This window comes from Danio rerio, chromosome 3, assembly GCF_052040795.2.
Source record: "Danio rerio strain M-AB ecotype USA chromosome 3, GRCz13ab, whole genome shotgun sequence".
Lineage (NCBI taxonomy): Eukaryota > Metazoa > Chordata > Actinopteri > Cypriniformes > Danionidae > Danio > Danio rerio.
This window is the reverse complement of record NC_141023.1, coordinates 3,015,001-3,029,717: the sequence shown is the minus strand read 5'-3', so window position 1 is coordinate 3,029,717 and position 14,717 is coordinate 3,015,001. Positions and strand designations below refer to the sequence as shown.

The window sequence follows — 14,717 nt, the reverse complement described above, 5'->3', positions numbered from 1 at the left end:
TCCAATCATTAATCTTCACTACAAAATTATCATCTTTTTTTAATTTCACTCTTGAAGCAAATAAAATAGCCTCTGTTTTACCCATGTGTAAAGAAAGTTTGTTGTCTAAAAACCAGTTATAAGTGAAGTTTTTCAACTAATTTCGAGAGGAGCACGTGATATAATTGACAGCAGCTGGCCACCTATCTACACTCATTAGTTAGCCAATCAGATCTATCCTAACCCACTATAAGTAGCCTAGCTAGATATTACTCCCTTATCTTCGTTTCCGAAGAAACAAACGACAGGTCCGCTCTAGCTCCTCCAAAATTACTCACGGACAAAACGGATCCTCCACATCTCCTACTATCCTTCAACTACAATTCCACACCACCTTCATTACCATCGTCAGCAACTACAAAAAAATGACAAAAACAACAACAACAGCGACGGCGGCGGAGATCACAACAGCATCAGCGCAGCTACATACAAGAAAGAAAGCCCCGCGCTCCATGAAACACCAGCCCCGTCTTAACAACAACCAGCCCAGCATGAAAGTCAGCTCGAGACCGAGGCTCCAACAAGAGGCCGTAGGCCTATCCACTTCAGCCAGATCACAATGCAATCCCCAGTTCCGCTACGTACCTTCTCCAGCATCATCATGCGTCTCTCATATCCAACATCGACTGTCACTGAACTCCTCCAAACTCCTTGACGCCGGGACCACAATTCAAAGCCGCTGCATTAAACCCAAAAAACTTGCGAATCCACGTCTTCACCGCCACCCCCAGGACATAACACGCTCCTGCCACACCCCCTATCCTAAACAGACATTAAACCCGGAATCTCTCCGCCTCCCCGGAGAATCAAGGAAAGGATTAAAAAGCAATATTGGATTTGGACATATTGCAGCAATCATAATTCTAAAAACTCTTGGGAATCCCACCTCACCTCTTCCAGCCTGCAGCTCCCGAATCCAGTACACACTCCAGTCCTCCTCTTTCAGCGATCCTTACCACCTACGGACTACGCACCCCGCCCCTCTACCTTGCGTATCATTGCTTTTCCCCCTCTCATTTATACAAGATCGCAGCTACTGCAGCGGTGCATACGCAGTCAGCCAAGTGCTAAGCCTAGTGAAAACAGAAATTGCTTGTCGACTTTTGTCAACATGTTTATGCTTTTACTGAATTACGTTTGTAACTGACCTAATTTTCTGAATTTCTCATTCCAGGTTTCGTCTACTGAAGCACAGCCGATCTCGGCGCTCCCTTCCCATAACCTCACTAGCCGTCCACCAACGCTAAACCAGAAATCACAGAGCAATTCCCTGTTAAGCACATCCATACCAGTCCTACTGAAATGGGCATTAGAACGTTTCCAAAAACGTCTAATAACGGCTCTTTCATCTCCTCATAATTCTGCCTTTTTCAGCTTTAACAGCATGATTCTGCCTGATGAATATGCTTAAATTATCACGTTATAAACCAAGCAATCTCTCTAATCTAGACGGCTGCAGCGCTCGGTTGCAATCAACATTACACCTGCCACCCGATTTCTGGCAATCGGAGGTCACAATTATATTTCGTAGTCCGTTTAACATTCGGATGCAGAAGTAGCCCACACATTTATGCTTAAAAACGATCCGCTGGATTTCGTCAATAACTACGGCGTTTGCACGTAATTCACCTACAAGTTCCCCGTTCTCTCTCCCTAATATCCCCCAGCTAAACTAGTGACCGGTTTTCTAATATTTGCATTCTCATTGCGGAAGAACCTCCGGCTTAAGCACTTCTATAGAATTCTTAAGCATCAATTTGGAGTGATAGAATTTCAAGCATTAATAAGCTACTTGAATAAATCGACAATCAGTCCCCTTTTATATTCTGGAAGAAAAATATCACGCTAAGCATAAACTGCTCTCCATCTTAGAACATCAAACACACATGCGCATTATCCCGTAGGGACGCCTTTTCGTCACTCACCAACTTAGAAGCTCACTCACCGGTATAGAAGAGAAATGATCTAAATCCGATCTTGGCCGTAACAAACTCTGCCTGAAGGGCGTCGCGCACCAGAGGCGCCGACGGCGCGGTGACGCGGCGAGCTTACGACAGAGAATAGTAGATTAATGCACACCAGACACACTCATTCATACTTTATCAAATAAACTTATCAATTATACAAATAGCGCTCCGCGGGGCGGCAGAATACGAAGTGTCATGAATTGTGGCTGGGCACTATGGACAGCCGCATTGACTTCCTTAGTATTTATTTCCTTCCTGTGAAAGTCAATGGTTACAGGTTTTCAGCTTTCTGCAAAATGTTGTCTTTAGCGTTCTCTTAAAGTTACCAACAATGATTTAACAGGGTAGGAAATACCCTGTAATTAATATATCAATGTGCAACACTATTTAATTTATCTTTGCAAATATTTACATTTTTAAATGATTACTTCTATATTAGAGAAAGCTTACTTGTAAGCGGCGTTATGGTGAGCTATTTTAGAACAGGCCTGTGAGCAACACACGAGAGCCTCGTGGGCTACCTGGTGCCCACCGGTACCATGTTTGGTGACTCCTGGTTTAACAGAAAGAATTCATAAAGGTTTGTAACCATCAGGTGGCGCTTAAAGCATGCGACCTGCTTATGCTTCCTTCCTTAAGCGCTAGAATAGAAGCCATTCATTTATTAGCTATTCAATTTCATCCTCAGTTTATCCTTTTTACACAGATACTGCCCCCTTCGTGGGGTATATTATCGGGGCCGCCAATGCGCTTCTAACGGGCAATATAGTCAATACATTCTGGGAAAAAAAAAAAAAAATTACTGTTGTACATGTTCCTAGTTGCATAGGAAATCGCTGACTCTCTTTTTGCTTTATTTTCAGAAACTAGTATCAGAAGCAGAGCCGCAGCTGACTCCATCTCTCCTTTTAAGATGATAATCCCATAACCACAGCATACACAATTTGCGTCAGCATTCATTTATACATTTTAAGTCACCCCAGAACACTTCATCAGTTTCTCACTGCTCAACACATCCACACATTCCGTTCAATACCATTTTTGGTTTCAAAACACCTTAAGTCATAGGACTATTCAGGCTTCCCACCAGATTCATAATCCAGTCATTCATTCAGAATTGGAGCCACCACCACAGCAGTACACAAGGACTATCGTAACAACACATACAAACACTAGGAAGGTAGTCTCCCGACGCCTTCAAATCTTATATCTGACTCAGCCACAGCCATCTCAGGGAAGCTCAGAGGACCCTCACCAGCAGACGCAGTAATCCCAGCGGCCAAGGACATGGGCCTAGTCCAGGGAGAGAAGACGACCCAACCATACCAGCTTCCCGAGGGCAGAGGAACTACCCAGTCTCCCAAGGGCGCGGGCATGACCCAGCCATCTAACTTCCTTTCTTCCTTCCAGCTGATTTGCACTCAGCCTTCTCCCCCTTTTTCACTCACCTAACTCCAGTAGGAGTTCTCTCCCTGCCCAGGCCCCCTTGTCAACCCTGCCCATCCCCCCCCCCCCCCCCCCCCGGCCGCTGCCACAGAAGTTTTCACTGCCCCCCAACTTTTCCAACTTCTGTAGGACCCCGCCCCCCCCCATGGCTCTGGCCCCCGCAGGGGCGTTACCCCGAGCTTCGATTCCCGCAGGAATCATCTCACTGCCCTGGCCTCAGCTTTTTATATTATATGTCATTCCATAATGACATATAGTATAGCACCATTTATTTTTTCTCTCTGTTTGATTTTATTTATATAAATTTATATCTATACGCACCCACGCATATAAATATGAATTTATATATAGTGCTGTCACCCTCACGCTCTGTTCCCGCAGGAACACCCCCAGAGCACCTATACCGCCCGTCACCCTCCAGTAAGAGTCTTCACCTCCCCCTCATCTTTCCCGACTCTTACTGGAGCCAGCTAAATAGCTCACCCAACCCCGAGCTGTGACACGAGTCATGTCACCGACCCTCCCCGGCCCTAGCTTTTATTTGTTTATTTTTGTTTATTTCTCACACTTATCTTTTATTTTTAAATTTATTTATATATATGTATATATATATATATATATATATATATGCACCCACGCATATAAATATATATTTATATATATAGTGCTGTCACCCTCAAGCTCTAACTCCCGCAGAGTTAATCCCGAGCACCGGACCCCCGCAGGGGTCATCGCCCAACTGCCATTTCACCCTCCAGCTGGGGCTTCACCGACCATTCCTTTTCCCGACTCCAGCTGGAGATGGCACTTACAGCTCTCTCTCCCGCAGGAGAGCCAAGAGCTTCGACTCTCGCAAGAGTCAGTAAAAACGCCCCCCCAAGGCCCTAGATTACCCCATTATATATTTATATATCTATATGTTTCATATAAATATATAATTATATATAGTGCTGCCACCTCCCAGCTCTATCTCCGCAAGGAGTGTTCCTCGAGCAAATTACTCCTTCGGAGTCCCCGCCCCCCCCTGCCCCCCTTCACCCCCCTCTCCAGCCGGAGTCCTTCCTTCCCCTTCCCTTATATGACTCCAGCAGGATTCCCGCCCACCCCATGGCTCTGACCCCCGCAGGGGTCTCCCCGAGTCTCTACTCAAGCAGGAGTATTCACAGCCCAAGCCAACTCTGCTCGGGTTCCCGCAGGAACCTGTTTCACCCTTTGCTCCAAAGGAGCCCTCTTTACCTTTTCTTTTTCAAATAACTATATCCAGCAGCCGGATATAGCATTTCAAGCCTTTTGGGGAGTTTCTTCGAATACACGGCTGCTGTCCCGAGCTTCATGCATTTGGGGAGCTCTCGAGAACCACCTGATCTCGTACTCCCCTCACATGCTCTATGGACCTGGCGGGAGCCCTGGGCTCAACTATCTCCGAGCTCAGGGTTCTCTCCCGGGACAGCATGCCAAACCTGCTTACAGCTGTCAAGCAATATCTAAGAGTGAACTCTTGAAGTGAAGTTTTTAAACTAATTTCGAGAGGAGCACGTGATATAATTGACAGCAGCTGGCCACCTATCTACACTCATTAGTTAGCCAATCAGATCTATCCTAACCCACTATAAGTAGCCTAGCTAGATATTACTCCCTTATCTTCGTTTCCGAAGAAACCCCCCATCCACCCCTTTCTCCTCCTTTTCTCCTTTACAAAAAGGGGAGCTCTCGAGAACCACCTGATCTCGTACTCCCCTCACATGCTCTATGGACCTGGCGGGAGCCCTGGGCTCAACTATCTCCGAGCTCAGGGTTCTCTCCCGGGACAGCATGCCAAACCTGCTTACAGCTGTCAAGCAATATCTAAGTGTGAACTCTTGAAACACTTTTTAACTGTGAACTCATAATTTCACCAAGTACCAGCTCAGAAAAAAATTGTCTCTCCAAGTACCACCAGAATCATCGGTATTGAAATAGAGTAGCGTAGTTGGCCAATTTAAGCAGCTACAGCACTGCTCAGTTCGAAAAGTAGGCAGAGTCATACTCATTCAATGAAATTATATTCCATACAAAATATGAAGCTGATCAGTTGGTTCTTGTCATGTGACTCGCAGTGCAGCATTCTGAAAAGTTAGGGTGTTTTCGACTACGGACACCTGGAATATACAGTACTGCGTTGTGCTGCAGTACTGATTTTGCTAGCCTGTGGGTTGAATTTTGGCACTCAAGTGACCAAGATGTAACAAGAGAATGCGGTCATTTTTGAAAATAAAAGATTTTTTAAAAAACACAAACGTTCAGATTTAAATTATAAATAAAACGGAAACAATTAATGATTTTTTGTGGGACCCGATACCAATTGATCTATAGACTGGTGCTGGTCTGTGGCCCGAGGGTTTGAAACCACTGCTTTAGCAAGTATCTGCTCTGCAAGCACCACGCACCTCTTTCTCTAGTTCTGCGCCAATTAAATTGATTTTTAGCAGCTGATGACGCGATGCACTAAAGTAAACATTTTACGCACAGCGCCTTAATCGTAGGCTTTAGAGAACAGCCAATGCTGATCACATTGGTGTTATTGTACGAATCAAATTCATTACTCTGTGATTGCTCCGTGTACCACTTGAAGTAAGCCCGCGTACCACTAGTGCTGGACAATCTGTCTGATAACATTAATTTATCTGTAAGAAATCTAGGTTTCATCCTTGATTCTGCCCTTCTGTTTGACAAACAGGTCAGTGCAGTAGTCTAATCTTGTTATTTTTTCAGTTGAGATTATTAGCCAAAGTGAAAGGCTTTTTAACTTGTGCCGATTTATATCATCACTCTTAGGCTATTGTAACTCCAATTATATAGGTATTGGCCAATCCTATATAAATCACCTACAAGTGGTCCAAAATGCAGCTGCTAGGCTTCTTACTGGCACCCGTAAATTTGAACACATTACATCCATAGTGTGCTTCCTTAACCTCTTGGTGATATGTTTTAGATCAGAGTTTAAAAGTTAACTTTGCTTTTAAGGTATTGAATGGTCAGGCACTGCCTTATCTTTCTAATCTTATTACTGTTAAAAATATCTGGCAGATGTTTAAAGGGACATGAAACCCCCCTGTTTCAGCAGGGTGTTTTCACACCTCTAGTTTGGAAAAAGTCAGGAAAGTGGGCGTGTCCAGCTCTGTTTAGGTGGGCTGATCAGAGAAGGGACAGAAGAAAGGTTTTGTATTAAATTGGAAGTTTCCTTTGGGCATGCGCTGATTTTCACAGAAACAAAACAATCACACAGACGCAGAGGAGAAAGACAGTGACTGTGTTTACATGAACATCAGTAATAGAATTATTTGCCAAATTATTAAATGGTGGACTTTAACTGCAGTTTGGCTCTTTCACTTTCATTCAGGAACATTTCGCGCATGCCCCCCGTGACAACAAGATATTGCATACTAGGAACTGCTGGAAGAGTGTAATTATAATAGAATGTGTGATACCGCACGGCATATGGGAGAAAAAAAAACATTCGCATTTCTCTGTAACTTTGATGCACTTGGTAGGTAGCGTCAAAAAGCCGTGTGTGTAAAGACTATTCTGTCACAAAATGCGGCGAAATTTCTACAAAATGGTAGTAGTTTGATTGCAGTGTTTACATAAACACTGTAAAACATGATTCGTACAAATGTATTTCTGTCATGTGCGCTGTAGTCCACATGTGAGTCCAGCTGTGCTCTCATAGTAGGAAAATGAAAATAAAACCTTTGTTGCAGCACATTAATAAACGCAACACTGAAGACCCATAACTAAAAAACAACTCTTCTTCTTCCACTTGCTTTGTCAACGTGGTGTCTCTCTGCCGCCTAAACACCGTAACAGGTATAAGCAGCCTTCGAAGCTATTATGCATATTAATGAAGTTGAAGCGCATAAACAATAGAGTGCGCTGATTGGTTTGAGCTAAGTCTTTCTCATGAATTATTGCAGCACGATGTACTCCCAGGTTCAGTCAGCTAGTCTACATGCTGGAATACAGACAAGGGTCTAATCGGCGTGATGCAGCTTAAAAAATTTGTTTCAAACCGGAAGAACAAATTTGCTCAAAATAACGCAAAAACAACCAATTTTTTCAACATTTAATGATATTATCGCTCGTATAAGTTTGCAGGAGATATGACAAAAAAAAGTTGTTTTCAAACAAACGGTATATTTATTACTATATTTCAAGAGTTCACACTTAGCTGATGATTGATTATAAGTAAGTTTGGCATGCTGTCCCGGGAGAGAGCCCTGAGCTCAAAAGGTCCTTGAGCCCTGGGCTCCCTCCCGTTTGCAGGGCGGGAGGGGAGCCTTGAGCTCAGGTAGATCTCGACAACTCCTCCCTTGATAAAAGCTGATGACTAAAATGCTGTAAATAGATATGCTGCAGGGTCAGAGTTTGACTGTAGTGCTAAATTTAGATCGATCGATTCACTTGTCGTGCATGTTTTTGGAATGTGGGAGGAAACCGGAGGACCCGGAGAAAACCAATCCGAGCACGGGAAGAACATGCAAACTACATACAGAAACGACCACCAGCCTGTTAAAGGACTAGAACCAGTTATGTCTCAGCTGTGAGGCAACAGTGCTAACCACTGGGCCACCGTGCCGCCCTATGGAGGGAAAGGTGAAGAGGTAGGGGGGATTCTTCAAATGGAAGATGACTGTAGTGAAAAACCCTGGCTCTTTATAGTGGGTAAGGACTGGCCTGATTGGTGGATCATGCATGCTAATGCAAAACCAGCCGTGTTCAATCATAATCACATGATCCTCTCGAAATTAGTTTATAAATAAACTTCATCTATATGTTTATGCGCAAATAATAGCCTAATGTAAATTATAAATGCTAAACATCAGTAGACCATTTGTTTTGGGTACACCTTGTGGTATTGGGGATGAGTCATCTGCAAATGTCTTATTAATTTAAACAGCCTCACGCATTCGTTAGCAAGAACTTTGGCACAGATAATGCACTTTGCCTGGGTGAGGGACTCTGCTTCGAGAAAATAGAATAAAACCATAGTTCAGGCAACTTTTTATGGTATTTCATGTTTCCAGTAATGCTAGCGCTGTGCCCCAAAATGTTTAGAGCTTCCTCACCTGGGTCCAGTATGTTTGGGTCATTACTATTAACTGCTGAAAGTGAATCAGTGAGACTTTTTTGTGAAGAACGAATTACAAATTTGTCAATTTTCAGGTCAGCCAGGAGATAACATGAACTAAGCATCATGATCGTTCTCCTAATTGTCCACTGCTATATGTAATGTAAAAAAAAAATGACACGACCCCGATCGAGCGCGAGTGATTTACATGTTAAGTCAATGCAAACGTGCGAATAGACATCCTGCAGCATGATACGCGCAAATGGCGCGGTGCGAATTTAGCGTTTTGTGCGTTTGACATGCGTTTCGCGCAAATTGCTTGAGTTCAAAAGTCTGAACTTCAGCGGACATTCGCGCCGCGTTAACCAATCAGGAGCTTGCTTTTGTGAAGACGTGATTGTGACGTATTGCCTGTTGTGGGTGTTCCAGGGGAAATCCCCCAGCTGACAACGACAAGAAATTCGTCAAACTGGGCTGGGCTCAGCCAGAAGCACCGCTGAAAACCTCCGTCATCCAGGTTCAGTTTCTGGAGGAGTTTATGTGCTCACACAGCTGCTGCACCTCTGAAAGCATGTAGTGGACTCAGACACGACCCCAAACGTATCGACGCTGTTTTTCAGCCTTCATAAAGCACATAAACACTGTTATTTTCTTCATAAAATCCATGTTAGCCATTAAGCAATGAAGCTAGAGTCACCGGGCAGACAGAAGCCCTGCCCATCACGCGAATCCGCGTCTGTTCTGAAGTGAATTTGATGCGCGAATGAAGCGAGTAAACTCAAATGTTCACGCGGCTATTTATGTGCGAATAGTACGATCTATCCATGCGTTCCGCATCTGGTGTGAATACAGCATAATGAATCCTTGTTCAAAGGTTCAAACTCAAACTACATCTCTTAGAAAAAGTTTAAATTGTGATGAAATTGATCTTATTGTCCTTATCTTTGTTTCTGCTGTATGCATTCGATGTTTTTGTGTAATGTTGGTTCTATTTTTGATGATTTATAGCCCAAGGTATGTACATCACAGTGGTCAAAAACTGTTTTATTGCACTTAATAGATTACCTGCACAGTATGACGGCTTGTAAATCGACAGATCTGGCTTGACAAGCTTGTAGACGTAATAATCTCCAGGACAGGCTTTGACCTGGATGGATGCAGACCTGTAGCCTCTGCACTGGTAAGAGTTCATATAACTTCCAAAAACCTCCCGCGTCACCACTCCATCCACAAGGCTTGGATGAGAACCGTTGAGATTCAATCCGACGTCACCGCCACAACCAATATAACTCACACACCACTCAGACATCTGCGCACTTTGTCCATTCAGATACAGCCGATACCAGCCGCTCCATTCAACTAGACTGTCATTATGTCCATAGGACTGATATTGGCTTTGTCGTATGTCTCTCCAGTAATCATCAAGAATGGTGTAATTGTAGCATGGATCAATGCTGGTTGGTGCAGCTTCTGACAATATAAAGGCAAACAAACAGAGATATTTGTGTGGTTATATTGATGATGTATTATTGATTCTGATGCACTTGGTAAATGGATTATAAATCACTCACCACTGATCGCAAGCAGTGACACACACAGCAGGATCAGAAACCTCATTGTGACCTGCAGACAGTGTAAATAGACGGGGTCTTTGTTATTTGTTTGTTTGTGGGGCACGTTTGCACGTTGTTAACTTTTAATTCTTTAAATTTAAGGTTGGAAGTTTAGGTTGTCCTTTTTCCCCCTATCGTGATGCAAATACAATTGAAATGACTTCAGTAGTGAGGTGTATGATTTATCTTTTTGGGTATCAATGAGATTTATCAATTAGCCAGTTATTAAAATCTATGTGAGTGCCGACTGATAGGTCAACTAATCTGCTTCTGCAATATTATTTTCATGGCACAGGAGATTGGTTGCCTTCACCTCAACGGCCAATGAGCTTGCTCCTTATCAGTTTAAATGCTCCATGTCATTTTACGCTGTTAAACTGCAGTGCTATTTTGAAGACCCTCCTCCACCCCAGCTCCACCTTTGTTTAGATCTGCTATGGGGGTTATATATATATATATATATATATATATATATATATATATATATATATATATATATATATATATATATATATATTACCGCTGTCAAAATTAACGCGTTAACGCATGCGATTAATTTTAAATAATTAACGCGTTAAAAAAGTTAAGGCAATTAACGCAGTTGCAGGTTTTTTTTTACTTCCTGTTGTGGTGGACGTGTGTTTAACATGCAGTAAATGTGGATAAGACCAAGGAAGCACTTTTTGAAGGCAAGTTTCAGTATAAAACAGTCGCATCACCAGGCTCTCCAGAGTTTCATGCAATTTCGGGTGTTTCATTTTTAACTTTCGACTTCTGTTGTTAGTTGATACCGCATGGCGAACAGAAAGAAAATCCTCCGCATTTCGTGACTCGGTGTTCCTTTAAGGTAATAAAGTCACTGCTTAGGCTACACTGTAGACTTTTAATAAGAGTATTATCTTAATCATATTAAAATCGGAGTATTGGTGTTTTATGTAAATGTACTCAGAACGTCTGGTGAAGTCGCGAGCTGTCAAAGACAGGGCATTACTCTGCCTTTCAGCATGAGCCCTCCAAGTTTAGCGTGTTTCCTCATTAAACGCAATGAAAGCGTATGCTTCGCGTTGTTGTGTCAGAATCCTTGTGAAATACAGTAATACTTTAGGACGCTTAGTTTAAGCAAATTTGATGAACGTGATCATGCGTGTTGAATCTGAGCAGAGTCACTCCAGTATGGAAGGCCGTTGGGGCCAAAACGTCTGCAGCGTGTTGTGTGTGTGTGTCTGTGTCAGGGGTGGAGTGAGCGACGTATCTGAGTAGGGGCGAGAGGGGTGTGCAATGTATTTAACGACCGGTTTATAAGAAATTATCATTCATTTGCGGGCATTTGGGAGTCTGTGCACTCGCGGGATACTCCTAGTCTTAGCAACTGGATGAATGTAAAGGAGGATTAAGCTAAATTGTTTCTACTCTATAACTAATGTTCTCAACTCACAGCTATAAAACTTTACAATGAGTGCAACAGTTGGTATTCAATAGTTTATTATTATAATTTTTTATTTTCCATATCTGCAATTCCTGTATTTTGGCATTTTTTTGCAGTCCACTTAGAATCCAACATGGAAATCAATGTTTTCTTTATTGGCATTGATTGTTTTGAAATGTAAATGTCATTAACATGCCTGTGTTTTAATTTCTGTAATAAATATGGCTGTCAAGCCAGGATCTTGATGGTTTATTGTGGGTTTGTTGTTTACATGAAGAAATCTGTGTTACAAGTTAAACAAAAATTCTATTAAACAGTTATATTTTGAATTTAAATGTTTTTTGTCTTGCGTTTACATAAATTTTACATTTAAATAGCCAAAATTACAATTTTTAGTATTTTAAATGTGATTAATCGAGATTAATTTTTTTAAAAAGGTGCGATTAATTAGTTAATTTTTTTAAATCGATTGACAGCACTAATATATATATATATATATATATATATATATATATATATATATATATATATATATATATAAATATATATATATATATATAAATATATATATATATATATATATATATATATATATATATATATATATATATATATATATATATACCAGTAGGTTTAGTTTTAGTTTTTGTTTACTAAACTAACCTTGTTTGGAGCTACTCTTTTTTTCTGGCAGCCTGTTTCAGTTTTAGTTTTAGTCTAGTCTTTGTGTGAAGCTGACGCTTTAGCTTTAAAAGGTTTAGTCATGTAGTTTTAGTCAAAGTCAGTCCAGTCAGGTTTTTGTCTATTTTATTCTTATTTTAATTAGAATCATCCTACTTTTAGTCAACAAAAACTGACATTTTAGTCTAGTTTAAGTCAATGAAAATTGTATTTTAGGTTGTTTTTTGTAATGCAATTCTATGTAACCCAGTCAATATAAGTACATAGCAGTAAAGACAAAACCAAAATGTTCTTTTAGACAAACCCATTTCAAACAAAGTGATCATATTTCAATTTCAATCTACTAGAACTTCTATGTGAAGCGGCTTTGACACAATCTACATTGTAAAAGCGCTATACAAATAAAGATGAATTGAATTAATTAGCATGTTATTGTTATCTTAAACTTAATAACGCATATATCCCAGGCAAGACAGATGATGCTGTGATTTGAATTAGCATTTATTTGACCAACCAAACATATTAAAAGAACACACACATACATTTGAAGGAAATAATTATAAATTAAAGCAGCATCCCATAACAATGGCAGAAAAAGAAATACAATCATTGATTTCACTGCGCAACCTTACTGCAACATAATAATAACTCAACTAAACAAAATAACATTACATCCGTCTTGTCATAGTCAACGAAATGAAGAGATGTTAGCATAGTTCTAGTCTGGTTTTTATTCATCAACAATATTGCATTATAAATTTAGTTATAGTCATCGTCACATGACCAGCATTTTCATCGCATCCGTCTCGTTTTCATCACGTGATAAAGGTTCGTTGACGAAGGTATTTAGTCATAGTTTTCATTGACGAATGCAACACTAGTTGGAGCTAATGATCATAAGAGCAGTGGCCTTCAAGTCTGATATAAGGCAATAACATAAAGTGGGACTGGAGCCCGAGAGAACTGGCTTTACCTGAGGTCTGATGCTGCTGTGGAGCAAACCTGTGTCCATGTGAACTGAACTGAACTGAAACCCTCTGCCTCAGCAGCCTTTATGTATGTTTGGGTGGAGCGACACTGGAACAGCAAGTAATCTTTAAATATCTTAAACCAGTTTGTCCATTTCCAAGTGCCATTTCAGATATTCACTGTTCAAGAAAGAAAGTTTGCACAATGACTGTGTTAGTACAAAGTTTAAAGGAAGTAATGTGCACTGAATTTTCAAGAAGGGATGCAAACCCACTCTGTCAATTTCATTTTAAGGGCTCTTATTTTACCCCTTTTTAAGATGCACTGTTGTCTACTGTTGTCAGATTTCTGTGTGGAGTTTGCATGTTCTCCCCATGTTGGTGTGGGTTTCCTCCAGGGTCCTCCGGTTTCCCCCACAGACCAAACACATGCACTATAGGGGAATTGATGAACTAAATTAGCCATAGTGTATGAGTGTGTGTGTAAATTAGAGTTTGTATGGGTGTTTCCCAGTACTGGGTTGTGGCTTGAAGGGCATCCGCTGCATAAAACCTATGCCAAAATAGTTGGCAGTTCATTCCGCTGTGGTGACCACTGATAAATAAGTGACTAAGCCAAAGAAAAATTAATAAATGAAATAAACCCCGCCCCCTACTCAATATTCAGTTTCAGCTCATTAGATAATTTATTAAACCCCACTGAATATGGTAATTCTGGAGTTAAGGTATACTGTAGCTGTTTTTTCGTGTGCCTTTAAATGCAAATGAGCTGGTTCTGTTCCCGCCCACCACTCCCACAACTGTTTCTCGTTCTGCGTCAGATAAACAGCAGTCGGTGACAGAGACAGCAATGCAGCAGAAATTCAGTTCATTGTCGCACACAAATGCCGTTGCAAAGTTCGCAGTATGCACACGCATTTAATTTTGCACTGTTTTCGCACGTCTACTTAAGGTAAATATGACAGGATACAAGTTAATACACTTCTAAATCCAGTACACTACTGTACAAAATAAGCCACATTTAACATCTTGTAAAAACTTGTACGACTGATTCTTGAGCTGCAGCTGATCACAGAGTCGAACAGATCTTTTTAAATCCCAGTTTCATAGCAGATCCTGTTCTGTGGACATGTTTATATGCGCTACTACGGAGACATGTTAAAATGAATGACTAAATCACTGGGATTTGGATCCGATTTTAGCGTAAGGAGATTTTAAAAAAGTAACTTGTTATGTTTCTCTCTCTTCAATATGACTTTGGATACATTATACCTGCACATGGTACAAAAATTACCTTTATTTGGCTTATAAACATTGTTTATTAATCCACGCAGGTTAACCCTCTGAACAAAAAACACTTGTTTTGATAATCATTGGTAAGCCCATCCATTTCCCTCTGATGACATTAGTTTGAAAGATTGGGTGAATTATTCTTAGCCACGCCCCTCAGTATGATGCAAGCGAAAGACG

At 41.1% G+C, this 14,717-nt stretch overlaps 2 protein-coding genes across 2 annotated transcripts in view; both read right to left on the bottom strand.

Moving 5' to 3' along the window:
- Positions 1-13,308, bottom strand: part of LOC101886663 (uncharacterized) — a 44,535-nt gene extending 31,227 nt beyond the window's left edge. Inside the window, 3 exon segments of the mRNA NM_001442608.1 lie at positions 9,625-10,029; positions 10,131-10,182; positions 13,253-13,308. Coding sequence (NP_001429537.1) covers positions 9,625-10,029; positions 10,131-10,182; positions 13,253-13,291 — 496 coding nt within the window. The 5' untranslated portion in view covers positions 13,292-13,308.
- plbd1a (phospholipase B domain containing 1a) overlaps positions 1-14,717 on the bottom strand; it is a 522,382-nt gene that overhangs the window by 100,664 nt on the left and 407,001 nt on the right. The gene's annotated exons all lie outside the window — the stretch shown is intronic.